General features: G+C 36.2%; 1 protein-coding gene across 1 annotated transcript in view; it reads right to left on the reverse strand.

Moving 5' to 3' along the window:
• The window catches only part of HBS1L (HBS1-like translational GTPase), an 89,240-nt gene continuing 76,404 nt past the window's right edge, over nucleotides 1-12,836 (reverse strand). The window contains exons 9-18 of the mRNA XM_009999228.1: nucleotides 12,687-12,833; nucleotides 11,923-11,997; nucleotides 11,015-11,132; nucleotides 10,757-10,825; nucleotides 7,283-7,387; nucleotides 5,193-5,283; nucleotides 3,494-3,602; nucleotides 2,781-2,881; nucleotides 1,721-1,865; nucleotides 1-656 (exon numbers count right to left, since the gene is read on the reverse strand). Coding sequence (XP_009997530.1) covers nucleotides 645-656; nucleotides 1,721-1,865; nucleotides 2,781-2,881; nucleotides 3,494-3,602; nucleotides 5,193-5,283; nucleotides 7,283-7,387; nucleotides 10,757-10,825; nucleotides 11,015-11,132; nucleotides 11,923-11,997; nucleotides 12,687-12,833 — 972 coding nt within the window. The 3' untranslated portion in view covers nucleotides 1-644. The remainder of the gene's footprint in view (nucleotides 657-1,720; nucleotides 1,866-2,780; nucleotides 2,882-3,493; nucleotides 3,603-5,192; nucleotides 5,284-7,282; nucleotides 7,388-10,756; nucleotides 10,826-11,014; nucleotides 11,133-11,922; nucleotides 11,998-12,686; nucleotides 12,834-12,836) is intronic.

The following is a 12,836-nucleotide window of genomic DNA, read 5'->3' on the forward strand; positions in this document are numbered from 1 at the left end:
TGCTCAGACAAAGTTATTTTATTATTCTTACAGTTTAAAAAATAAAATTAGCCAATGCTGGCACAGCTTCCACTACACAGCAAAAGAACACTTCTCTTTTTAAATAAATTTTGGTACAGGGAAAACAATCCTGGGATAATACTACATGCCATTCTCTTGAAACCAAAGTAAATAGCTCTTTCTTTCCCTGAATATGCATTCAATTCAGACTTAAAAATATATTAGACCAATAAAGTTATTTTACTGAATTAATGTGCAGCAAAAAAAGCAAATCAAAGAAAATATGTAAACAATTTATGTCTGGAAGTAAGGAGTTTGTTTCATGATGATACATCATCTTTTTCTCTAATTTAGCTTTCTAAGATTCTTCCACTGAGCTCCCTAAGGGCTAAATTCCACATGGAGAACCACATGAGATTCTTGAGATTGAGAAGTGCAATGTTAGCAGTTCCTTGTCAGTTGGCATCTTGTTCTGCAGTGGGAGAGACTGATGTAGGGCTCCCCAGACATCTCAAAAGAGTTAACTTTTGTCATCATCATCTTCTCCCCAAATAATTGCACTTGTTCCTTCAACTGAATTCTTAAACAGAAGTTTGGACATTTGATTGCATTTTGGTTGGACGGTAGAAGTTCTGGCACCACTGTCATTCTTTAATCTAAAAATATAAGCAAACAGGAAAAATCCTATGGTGAAAAATGAAGTACAAAATGTAAAATGATCACAGCTTTTGTTAATGCGATATAGTTGGCTGTGGAAAAATTAAGTTTGCTCTGAGATTCTCTGTAACGAGACAGTGAGTACTAAAATAGTCATTCCCAAATTACAATCACAGTTATTTAGTCCCCAGTTCTACAAACACTGGGCATCATAGATCTACATGGAACAACATTCCCTTCAAGTTAAATTTCATTAAAAACGGGTGCAGGATTAAAGACCTAACTCTGGATCCTTTTTAAGACAGATTGTTAAGAGCATTAAAGCTTCCATAAGGTCCAGAGTCTCTGACAGACCTAGCACATCATTCCTATGCACACAGGGAGAAGCCAGAAATTCTCACATTCTAGTTCCAAGTTTTGACATTAAATGACTCAGCTTTAAGTCTCAGTACCAGAACTTGGTTAATGTGACTAAGTTGCTCTCTCTCAGGCCTAGAATTAGGACTCAAATTCTAATCCAAAAATCAAGGCAATATTTTTTAAAGCAACAGAGATATTTTTTGCTCCTAATAGAAGGTAAAACATTTTATGTAGCCCCACAGCCGTAGCCTCCTCTCACACAGGATCAGAAAATGTCTGTGGACACTGGCAAGAATCAAATGTACAATTGTCTTTAATGCAAACAGAAAAAATCCGGGACCCAAACAAGCCACAAGAAAAATGGCCAGCTCTTCTTATTTATAAACTACTTCTGGTATATTTATACAGACAATTAGATTTCAGAAATACTGATGGATGTTAAAATAATGGTTATTTTTTAGCTTGAGACAGAGAGACAAATGTACAACATTCAAAAATTTCAGTGACTCTTGCTCCTAATAAATTGAACAGAACCACAGCAAGATTTCCTCACATCTTGCTGAAGCACTACTTTTCAGTAGAATAAATTAACCTTTTTAATGCCGAAGGATGTAAACCAGGTCTTAATTATAAAAACTAAATGCCATGTGAAAATAAACACTGTTCCTTTACAGTATAGAAAGTCCTTTACAAAATGCCATACCTCTGTGACAACTCCGGCAGCAATAGTGGAACCACTGTAGCGTAACATAAACCTTCCAAGCTCTTTAAAATCTTTATATAACTCCAGAGCAACAGGTCTTTGAGTCTGTAGTTCTATTAGAGCATTCTGACCTTTAGTCAAGAACCTGCAGGTAAATAAGCAGAAAACTCATATAAAGTATATGCATACGTAAAATTGAATAGTGAATAAATGGGACACATGAACTTAAAAAGCCAAAAGTATAATGTTCATGCTTGATTTCAAGTATAACCCAAGCCACCAGACTGAAAACTCATTTGCATGAAGCACACCTTTAAAAAGGCCCACAAGTTTTCTTTAAAAACTTCTAGAGAAGCATCCACCTCACATTTAGCAAATTGTTTTGAAGTTAACTATCTCATTAGTACCTTTTTTTTTCCTCTAGTAGAAATCGAGTATTTTTTCAAATCCAATGACTACAGAGCCAATTCACTGCCCTGTAGAAATCACAATTTTTCTTCCCATTACCCTTCAGCAACAGTTGCAGCCATGCAATTTCCTGAGAAGGATTATTCTAAGAATATTTTTTTATCAAATAGCATTTGTACCCAAATACAGGTTTAAATAACTAAAGGGATGTTCCCATGTTTTAAACTTGTATGGGAATACTCCTTCAATCTCTTTTTCTCTGATGCACTCTCTAGTTGGATTTATTTTAGACAGTAACCCATCTGCAGAATTATACCAAGGACTACTGCAGGAAGAAGAGAGATAATGTAAAAAAACATAATTAAAAAAAGAAAACCTTTAAGTGCAGGGCTAGTGATCTAGGCTTCACTCCCAATTTCACAAGTGACCTTAGGCAAGTTTTTATATTTTACTTATCAGGTGCTCAGTATTTATTAAGTGGGCAGGAGTTTTTCACTTCGTACAGCACTTTGAAACCTAAACATGAAACCATCTAAAAAAATGAAAGCATATTCTTAAAAAAACATTATTGTTTCAAAATAGAACCTGTTTGATATACAGTATATTAATAAAAAGTCAGCTTATTTCTTAAGTAATGATTCAAAACACTTACTTAGGTTTTTTCTTTGTCACTTCACCAGTGCTTTTGTGCAGGACACTCAAGAGTCTTGTAATAGTAGCAGGCTCACTTACGGTTTGATAGTGTAAAAGCACCTAAAAATTTTTTTTTCAGTTATTAAACATTCTACAACAATTAGAAATCCTAGGTCTTCATACTTAAAAACATCAACTTCTTTTAAGGCTAATTTTTTAAACAAATGTTTATAAAGCTTCTCTCACAGGAGTCTCTGGCTCACATTCAGTAACTATTCCCCAGTTCTTAAACTCTGTGATCTCTACAGCCATGACACAAGGGTCATGTATTAATTAATCATGAATACATTTTTCATTCTTAAGTGCTCTGCTTTTGCCACATCAGTGCAGTTCTCTAGCATGAACTGATATTTTATTTTAAAAGGTATCTTACAACTAAGCGCATCATTATAGTCCTACAAGGCGCAACCTTTCTAAAGAACAGATGGGCCTGACTGTGGTGGAACTCCTGCTCTCTGAAATGGCTTGGCTATGTATTAGAAGCCAGTAAGAATATGCATAAGCAGCCAAGGTAGCCCCTTACAGCCTCTTCAAATTACAGAAGAATCCATTTCCTCTGGAAAGACAGAACCATTTCTAGATGTTAAATGTCTCTCATACTTGGGCGGTCTAACACAGGGAGGAAAAGCGCTGAGCAACCTGTAATGAACACAGGAACTTCCAGAGACTTACAGGAAATCCTTTAGTGATTGGAACCTCAATATTGAAGATGAGAACCCGAGCTCTGAAACGAGTGCAAACTTTAATGGGTTCTTTGGGATCACAAAATACACAGCCAACACTGCAAGAGAGCAGAACAAAATTGGACATTCAAATGTTAATCACTGCAGAAAAGAAAAAGATAAATATTTTAAGTCAACCAAAGCAAAGACAACATCACTTTAATATAACATGGGAGGGCAGAAAACGGGGGGTGTCTGCAAGACTGTATTAGACCTGTAGCAAAATTAATTCCTAGACAATGTCTACAGTATTTTGTGGGTATGCATGAAGAGCTCTGTCTCGTTCAGTGAACGCTTACGTCCATTGCTAATCAGTTTCTAAAAATGTCACTGTTTCCTGTGCATAGGTACTTTGAAGAATCAGACTTTCATTCAGAGATTAATTGTTCCAGATCAATAGCATAAAATAATGCAGGGTGCCCAAAATTGCATTGCTGCTGTCTGCAACTCAACTATTTTATAGATAAAGGAACACTGCGATCAGGACTTCTAAAATTTCAGCTTTCAACAGCACTCATTTCCAAAAAGCTCTATATGGAGTCACAAGAAAGCTGCTGTTGTTACAAGTCAATAAGGTCGACTAGACACAGCTTTTTCACAATGGCTAGTTTTAGCTGTCTAAAATGAAAGGAAAATTAATCCCACCCAGAAAAACATGACTGAAGAGAACAAGCAGCATGATTAAACCTATGCATCAGATGTAATCAGATTTCATCAAAATAAAAAGGACTTAAAACTTCATAGCTTTTCTTGACAAATCTAACATCTCTCCAAAAGATGAATGACACCAAGGTAAGAAATTGACTCAAGCCTTCATTCAGCAAGTGGAATAAGACTTTTTTTTCACCCCCATTTACCACAGAGAATCACACTGCATTCTGAAATGGCAAAACTGAAAAGCCCGTATTTTTCCCTTAAAAGTAGAGCATAAATCTGCAAAACTATAAATGCAAGGAGTTTTTCAAACAGTAGCTTGTAAGTTTACTGTCTGAATTCCAGCTGGAATGTAAAGAAGTTGAACAAATAATGGATCCAATTTTCTAGCCTGAACAGCAACTGACACATATCTAAAAGCTGGAGGCTAATGCTTAGCATGAAACCTATAGGCTGAAGCAGACAGAGATTTGCTGTGTCTCACTGAATGTTGCAGCCCCCCTCAAAAAGGGTCAAAAGAACATTTACCAAAACAAATGTTACAAGCAGCTAAATGTGTTCAGTAAAATTTCCATTGATTCCACTTGTCCAGATTTACTTATTGGTATGCAATGGTAGTTGTTTGGATGTGTTTTTTAGAATTACTTATGATCCAATAAGCTCTCAAAAAATATTTTGCTTTATTTAGCAGTAGGGATTTACTTAACCCAGCAACTAAAATGGCCAAAGACAAGCCTTAATGAAAAAGTTTTTGAAGTGTCTGCAGCAGGGCAAAATATAAAAACTAACAGTTCTCTTCTAAGGTTGCCGTTGTACATGTAGCAGATGTTTCCAACGTTTGCACATGCAAGCCAGGTGATATGCATCACTTTGGTTTTAAATATCCTGGTAGCCACATCATTCTTCAAGTAAACCGCTGATTGTTAAGTGTAATAGTTATAAAGCTTTTCATTAAAAACAAACCGTTACTTAGACTGAAACCCAGTTCTGCTCACTTGATTTTGATGATATCCATGCCGGTCAGAGTGAGACTAATGTGATCTCCTGCTGCAGCCCAATCAACTGGTTCGTCGTGCAGTGTGATTCCTGGAAATGAGTAAGAACAGAACCTCTCAGTGAAGTACCTAGGTTCTGAGCTACAAACAAACAGCTCTGTTTGGGCCATTTGTGCTTCATCAACCATTACTCATCAATTTTCAGTATGAATGGGTTAAGAGTAAAAGCTTGTTAACTGAGAAGACTGAGGAAGCTTTTTTTTTCCCCTTGGTGAGGACCCACCCCACCCTGCAGAATAACATGGCTTTATTTCAGCCAGAGGAGAGGACCTGGCACTTGTCACAGTGCGCCGATGACGCAGTCCTGAAAATACTGTGGTACTAATATCTCCATATCTGCCCCACCCATCCTTTGAGGCACATGCACACCCTAGACCGCATCTTTCAGATACTTTAATGGTACTATGTCAACTTTCATTTACTTCAAGTGGGTTTGCTGACTCTTTCATAAAAAAAGAGTAACTGATGCCTTTCGCTCACAGTGTCGTCTCTATCAGAAAGCATCCTTAAAAGTAATTTTTTTCTGATTTTGACGTATTTTAATTGCTTCAGAAGACAACCTGGTTGGTGGGTGAGGACAAAACTAATGGTACCTGACTTAACATTCTGAGGTTTGTAGTAGACATCAAGAAGGAAAGAAAAAACAAACCACTTTTTATAAATACTGCACACATTTATAAGATCTAGTTCTATTTCTATACAGATTGTATTTACTGTTTTGAAAATCTGTTCTCAAAACCACTTGTCCAAAACACGCCAGAAAGCATCATTCAACTACAAGCATGTTGAATACTGTTTTTTAAGCAGTGTTGGTAATTATTTCAGATATACATGTCATTCTCACAAAATCAGTGAAACTCAGCCTCTTGAAATGAAAAACTGGAATCCAAATGTGCACTCTACCTTTAGTAAATATTGCCTGATAAATTAAATTACCTCTTCTTTATATTGAATATAAATAATACATGCTTAATGAAATAATGCCCCCAAACTTCACCTGAATTTCCATCATATGAGAGGCAGTACAAAAGAGAAATCATAGAACTGTACCATTGGGGATACTCAGACAAAATAAATCTTTTTTCCATGCTACTTCCTCCTTTCCCAAAAGAGAGGAATGGCTGCAATGGTCTGATACCATATTCACCCATGTTATTGTGACATTCCTGGGCATGCAAACAATGTGCATACAACTGTGTAAACAGACACGCTGAAGGGCTTCCCAAATTAGCACCAAACGAGCTGGTTCTGGAACAGAACAGTCGAACCAACATAGTGCTGAAATCAGGCTAAACAGTTAGATACAGAAGCATATTCATTTCTTTTGAGGGTTTAGTTTTTTATTCATTCGTCAATGTAGGAAAAATATATTTTGTCTTTCTGTTTGCCTATGAAACAAAACCAACTTTGCAGTATAAAGGCAGCAAGCTTCATCAAGAAATAGCTAAGCATTTAATGTCTTGACTAAGCTAGTCCTCTTTTCACAAATCAAATTATTGACATTTAAATCAAATTGTCTTCTCTTTTGCAGTTGCTCAGGACTATGATATCCTGAAAGTTTATGTATTACAATAGGATCAGTGACAAATGTCATCAACACCAAACAGCAGAAATTTAATTCTCAAGCTTTTTCACACCTAATATGTAAGAATAAAGGTTGTTCAACATTCTCACACTTCCTAATAGCAGTAACACTCCACAGCAAAGCTGAATATTGATGACTCCCGTACTGCATATTTTTATAGACATTGCTGGAACTCAGATGCTTTTACAAGTTCTTCATAAAGCAATGTCAAAAGCCATGAGGCCGTAGCACTTGGAGTATCTGATATGGTAAGAGGTAAAAAAAAAAAGCAAGATTTCACATAGTCTTCATAGACATATTTATACATGAGACAGTCACATCTAAAGAAATTCGTTTTATGCTTTCACATTTTATGTTTGACAGTTAGTATCAGTTTGACAGTCTGTTACCATTTCAGTAACTGCTTCTAGCCCAGTATTGACCTGAAAGTAAACAAAGCCTGTACCTTTTGCAGTGCAAGTTTCATTGGGAGGCATTGCCAGAAGTCTTTCTCCAACTTGAATATAGCCTGCTTCTATTTTACCAGTCACACAAAATCCTGATCCTTGATCTGTAATAAACACAGTAATAATTTCAATAAATGTCATAGTAAGGTCAATTTCCCATCACAAATCAGCTCTTCAGCAATGCATAGATAAGTTTTTAATAGAATGAATGCAGTGTTTTTTTCCCAGTAGAGTGTTCAGCACTTGCAAGTTAGCCAGCTATGCATCATAATGAAAATGAAACATCAGATTCAAAAACTCTATGTCTTATGTTTTTCAGAACTAAGAGAGAAATATCTTTCTTAAAACAAATGTAGGAACATAAAGAAATATTTTTCAGTTTTTCAATATTAGATTAAGTTTCTTAATTTTTTTAAATTTTATTTAATTCATCACTTTCTCACTACAATAAAAAAAACAAACAACCATAGACTTCTCATAAAAATTCTCATGCATACCAGTGCAAATTCCTATGCCTTTTACTGTTTAAGTGAGCCAGCATCCTTCATGCTCTGTCTGCATACTATTTTAACTCCTGGAAAGTCAAAGATTGATTCAGTTCTATTTAATATGAAGATCTATTATAATTGTGGATGACTTAATTATTTCTGAACAAAATAGCTACTAAGTTTTTCTTTCTCAATGTCCTAACACTCTGTTCATTATTTCAATGATATGTCAGTTATTTTCAATAGATGTGCTACATGTGCACATTTCTTAGAATCATAGAATTATGGAATGCCAGGCTGGAAGGGAACTAGGTACTACTATAGTTCATATGAAATGGCTCAGCACCTGTCAAGCTGAGACTTAAAACTGTCCAGTGTGGGGGAATCTACCACTTCTCTTGGGAGACTATTCCAACGTTTGACTGTCCTCATGATGTCCTCATTTACTCACACACACCTTAAGAAACGCTTCATCTCCTCAGCATGTGTTTAGAGGTGTGTTTAAAAAAAATCCCTAGAAGTGATTCTACAATGACATTTTCAGTATCGATACATAACTGTACCTTTTGCTGAACATGAGAATTCAGAGATAAGCAAGCATCTTTGTATTTTGTGTGTCATATTAGATTAGAAATTTAATTTAAACTTGAATTCAAAAGAACAAGTTGACCCCAAATCTGGAGGTCATTTACTACCAACTTGCTCTTTTGCATTCATCACCATTATCGATGAAAGCTTCCATCTATCTAGCTGGAATAATACTCCCAGTATGTCAGCAAACTATCTTTCCTCTGCTCATTCCAGCAAATGAGATGAATGCAGACAATTAACAGATGACATCAGATGTCAAAAGAACAGAAAACTGGAGAAGCAGATACTTGCTTGGAAAAGAATTCCCAAGTCAGGGTACACATACCATGGCACTATGGTACACAAAGCCACAAAGGTGGCTCTGCAAGCACTTGCAGGCAACCAGAAACATGAACTGGTTCCACGTTCCCAACCACCCTGAAGCACAATCAAGAACCATTTATCTTTTTTTCACATCATCACCAGCTCTGGCTTGGTAAACCAGTGTGATGTTTGAAGCTTTGCCCTCTCCCATGCTGACTGCTTCCTGCTAAGTGTCAAGTTCCTTCAGCTCCCAAGGAAATCAATGCAAGTACAAAATAGATAGTGAGGGACAGAATTAGGGCATAAAAAATGGCCTGATTTTGTGTACCATGGTACTCTGGCTCTAATAGGACATGTAGCTTATCCTCAGGGTCTGGCTGCTGGATGAGGCTTTTCTATAGTCAGGCCCAGTCATACTCTAGACAGCATTATGATTTGGAAAGTGGAGACTGAGGCAGCAGTGAAGGAATTTATAGAGACCTCTTGTTTACCTGGAGAGAATGTTAGGGCTATGAAGGACAACAGCTAAAATCAGTCTGAGGTACATGAATCATATATGTGGGTAACCTTAAAGAAAGGGGTTTTCCAAACTACATAAGAGTACACTCAGCACTCTCACTTTTTACATACTTCTATGGACAGCTCCCACAGGCACTGGAATAGAGCTGAAAAAAACTGTTGCTTCATCTACTCGTACCTGTAGCTACCTGGCATCCAAGTTAATTAAGTTTCAAGATCATCAAGTAAGAAAAAAATAGTCTGAAAAACACCTAAAAGGCCACATTTAGTGATAAACCCTGTAGATGTAAATTGAGTCCCTTTCACAGCCATTAATTTTTTGCATATTTTAGCAAAAAGTCAGACTTTACCATAAAACAGATTTATTCAAAATTGCTTATTTTGTGAAATGTAGCTCAACACAAGAATGATTACTGCAACAAAAACTTGTGATGGTATTTTGAAAGATCTCAATCAATAATCCTAACACACTTTCACACAGCTCACAACATTAAAAATAAATAAATAAAAAAATACAGTGATGGCATAGATGACTAAACTAGTGGTAACACACTGGGGTAAAATCTCATGCAAGGTTTCAATATTTAACATTATAGCTTCAGTACCTTACGTCAGCTAAGCCAGGGCATGTAGAGCATCTAGTGTTTCCTCAAAGACCCACATGAAAACTGCACAAAACTTTTTCTAATTACAATTAATATTTTGACCTGGCTTGTTTGTACTTCCCCTATAAACATCCTATATATAAAGCAAAATTTCTTTTAAAATATTAACTTCATTAATAACATTTGATTACAAATATTTACAATCTTTGAAATCCTGTTGTCATTTAGTGTGCAACATTTCTCAAGGAACCTCCTGAATGCTTCAAATGGGATGAGTGTTACTAACCTTATTTCTTTTAAATTACCTGTAAATGTAAGGGCATTTAACTGAACAAAAATATTAATTTTACTATGAAAACCTCAGGGCAGTCTATTTTCTCCAGACAATGGGAATAAGAACTAGTAATAGATACCTGTCCATATCATAACCATATATTAGTGCTAAGCAACAGCTAACTGCCTTTCATGAAATCCTTTGGTTGGTTATAACAGTTTTACTGCCACCACCCGAGTCTCCCACCTCACCTCCCAGATTTTTATAAGAAAATGAAGGAATTCATCTTTATTTACAACAGCAAACATAAAAGGAACAATTAAAACTTTTTTAAAATCTGGGAGAGGAAGGTAAGAGAGTCCAAAGCCATAATTGTAAAAAGTTTGAGAAACATTAATTTAGGCAACAACAACTAGTTTGGGAAAGAGAAGCTCCCAAATTCTGGCCTACAGAATCAAGAAATACATGGCTGGTCATGCAGATTTTCTTCCTCAATTTCTTTTTCAGTGTGTTTCTTCCCTAATGGTACTATCTAAACTTTAACAAAGAACAGTGCTTGAAAACTTACTAATCCTGTTCAAGACTACTGATACACTTAAAGGTGCTAATTTACGTATTACTTTTACATGACTTCTCAACATTTGTGTTAAACATCAGTGAAAAGACAGTGAAAATACTATAAAAACAACCAACCTTTAAAAACATCAGCAACACACAGCCTAAATGGTTTATCCACTGATCTCTGTGGTGGCTTGAAAGAATCTGCAAATAAATTGGTAAGATCTTTTAGAATGTCTGTATTCAATAAGTATATCAGCAGCTTCTCAATTAAGATTCAAATCAACTACATTGCATTCCAAAGACTTTGTCCGACATTTCCCCCAAAGTAACAGTTTTGACATACACAGGACTAAGATATATTAGTCTTTAAATGAGGAAAATTGCACTCACCAATTTGTTCTAACAAACACTTCCCTTTATACCACTGTGTGAGGTCACTTGACTGACTCCTTGTGACCAGATTTTCACCACCAAGGCCACTCGTTGGGATATAAGCCACATCTGACTCCTAATTAGGAAAAAAACCAGAAGTTAAGCATACACTAACAACAGAATCTTCTAGCAGAAGCAACATACTCAATATTACACATCTAGGCTATAAAAGAGAATAGCAGGCATACTTGTCATTCCCCTGGAGGAGGCAAATGACTTGGTGGATCCATTTCCTTTCTGTTTACCTCTTGCCTGATCACAGTGTTCCAACAAAGAGTTGCGGATATTTAAACATACTGATAGCAACATTAACAACTACAAACTGAGTTCAGGTAAGACAAACTCCAATTCCGCATCTGACAGCCAAAGCTTTGGTTTGAATTGCTGTTAGACACATAGGGATTTCAGGATGGCCACAGCCAGTCCAAATGGATAGAAGTTAGAACTGAGGAAATGTGAGAGGAGCAGTCAGAAATGGCAAATGGAGAGTGCTTTTATGAGTTCAGAATCTACCTTGACACCTGCTCTGGTATAAACTCTCTACTGTCACTTAGGCAATCCTGAACATTAAGACAGATGACTCTTGGTCTGTTTTGCTTTGTAGACAACAATCCCAAGAAATTACATATGAGATAAGAGCCCTAAAGGTTCAACAGACTTACACAAAGATGAAGACAGAAAGAGTATTAAAAGAACTTAATAAACCTACTGAGGGCTCAGTGTACACCCTACCAGTAAGAAAAGCAATCTGCTATACTATGGGCACAGAGTAGTTGTAGGAAAATGACACAAAATAACCTGTGAAAAAAGCTCATCCTACTCAAGTGCCTGAACAAAGCAACAAAGATCTCTGAAATTTACATTACCTTAAAACCAGCTTGTTTAAGAAACTGGCCAAGCTTACTCGTGATTTCCTGAAATCTTTCCTGTTGCCAATTGACCTAAAAGAGAAAACAGATTATGATAATAAAATTGTTAGATTTTTAACTATGACTTGAACATATAGCTGGCATGTCATCAACTCTGCAGTACAGGTGGATGCTCTTCTCACAAAGCACCAAATGAATTTATACATAGGAGATTTCCAGGTGGATTCACAGTTGAATACCTAAGAGCATACACCATAATAAGTACTGAGAGCAAACAACACACCTCTGAACTTGCAAACCCCTTTAGTGTGATTTGTCACAGAACAGCACTTTTTTCCTTTTGAAGTTTACACCTAATTCAGATTAAGCAAAAATATATAGAACACAGTAAGAATCTAAAACACAGCTAGTAATGTGTAACACATTTTATAGATTTAAATAAAGCTGTGGGGGTCTTGACCTGAGTGACCACCAAGATGCCCTTGCAGATGCCACCGGATTAACTGCTTCATTGAGATTTTCACAAGTATGAGAGGGAACTCTACTCATTTTAGCATCAAAACTATCCTTCTGTGTACTTTGAAAATACACCCATAAATAAAAATAAATGTATTGTGAAGTATAAATGGAAGAGATAGAGCTGAGAATCAAAAGAAAGAAAAAAAATAAGTACTACTAGTTTCACAATGCTGACCCTTAAACTTAAGGTCTACAATCCTAGCTGGAAATCCTTCAATTAAATGAAAAAAATAAGCATGTACCTGGTCCATTTTATTGACTGCAACAACCAGCTGTGTCACTCCAAGAGAGCGTACTAATAATCCATGTTCTCGAGTTTGTCCACCCGTCTCAAACCCTGCTTCAAACTCTCCTCTGCTAGCATCCACAACCAAAATAGCCACATCAGCCTA

The sequence above is a fragment of the Chaetura pelagica genome, unplaced genomic scaffold (genome assembly GCF_000747805.2).
Source record: "Chaetura pelagica isolate M959 unplaced genomic scaffold, ChaPel_1.0 scaffold90, whole genome shotgun sequence".
NCBI lineage: Eukaryota > Metazoa > Chordata > Aves > Apodiformes > Apodidae > Chaetura > Chaetura pelagica.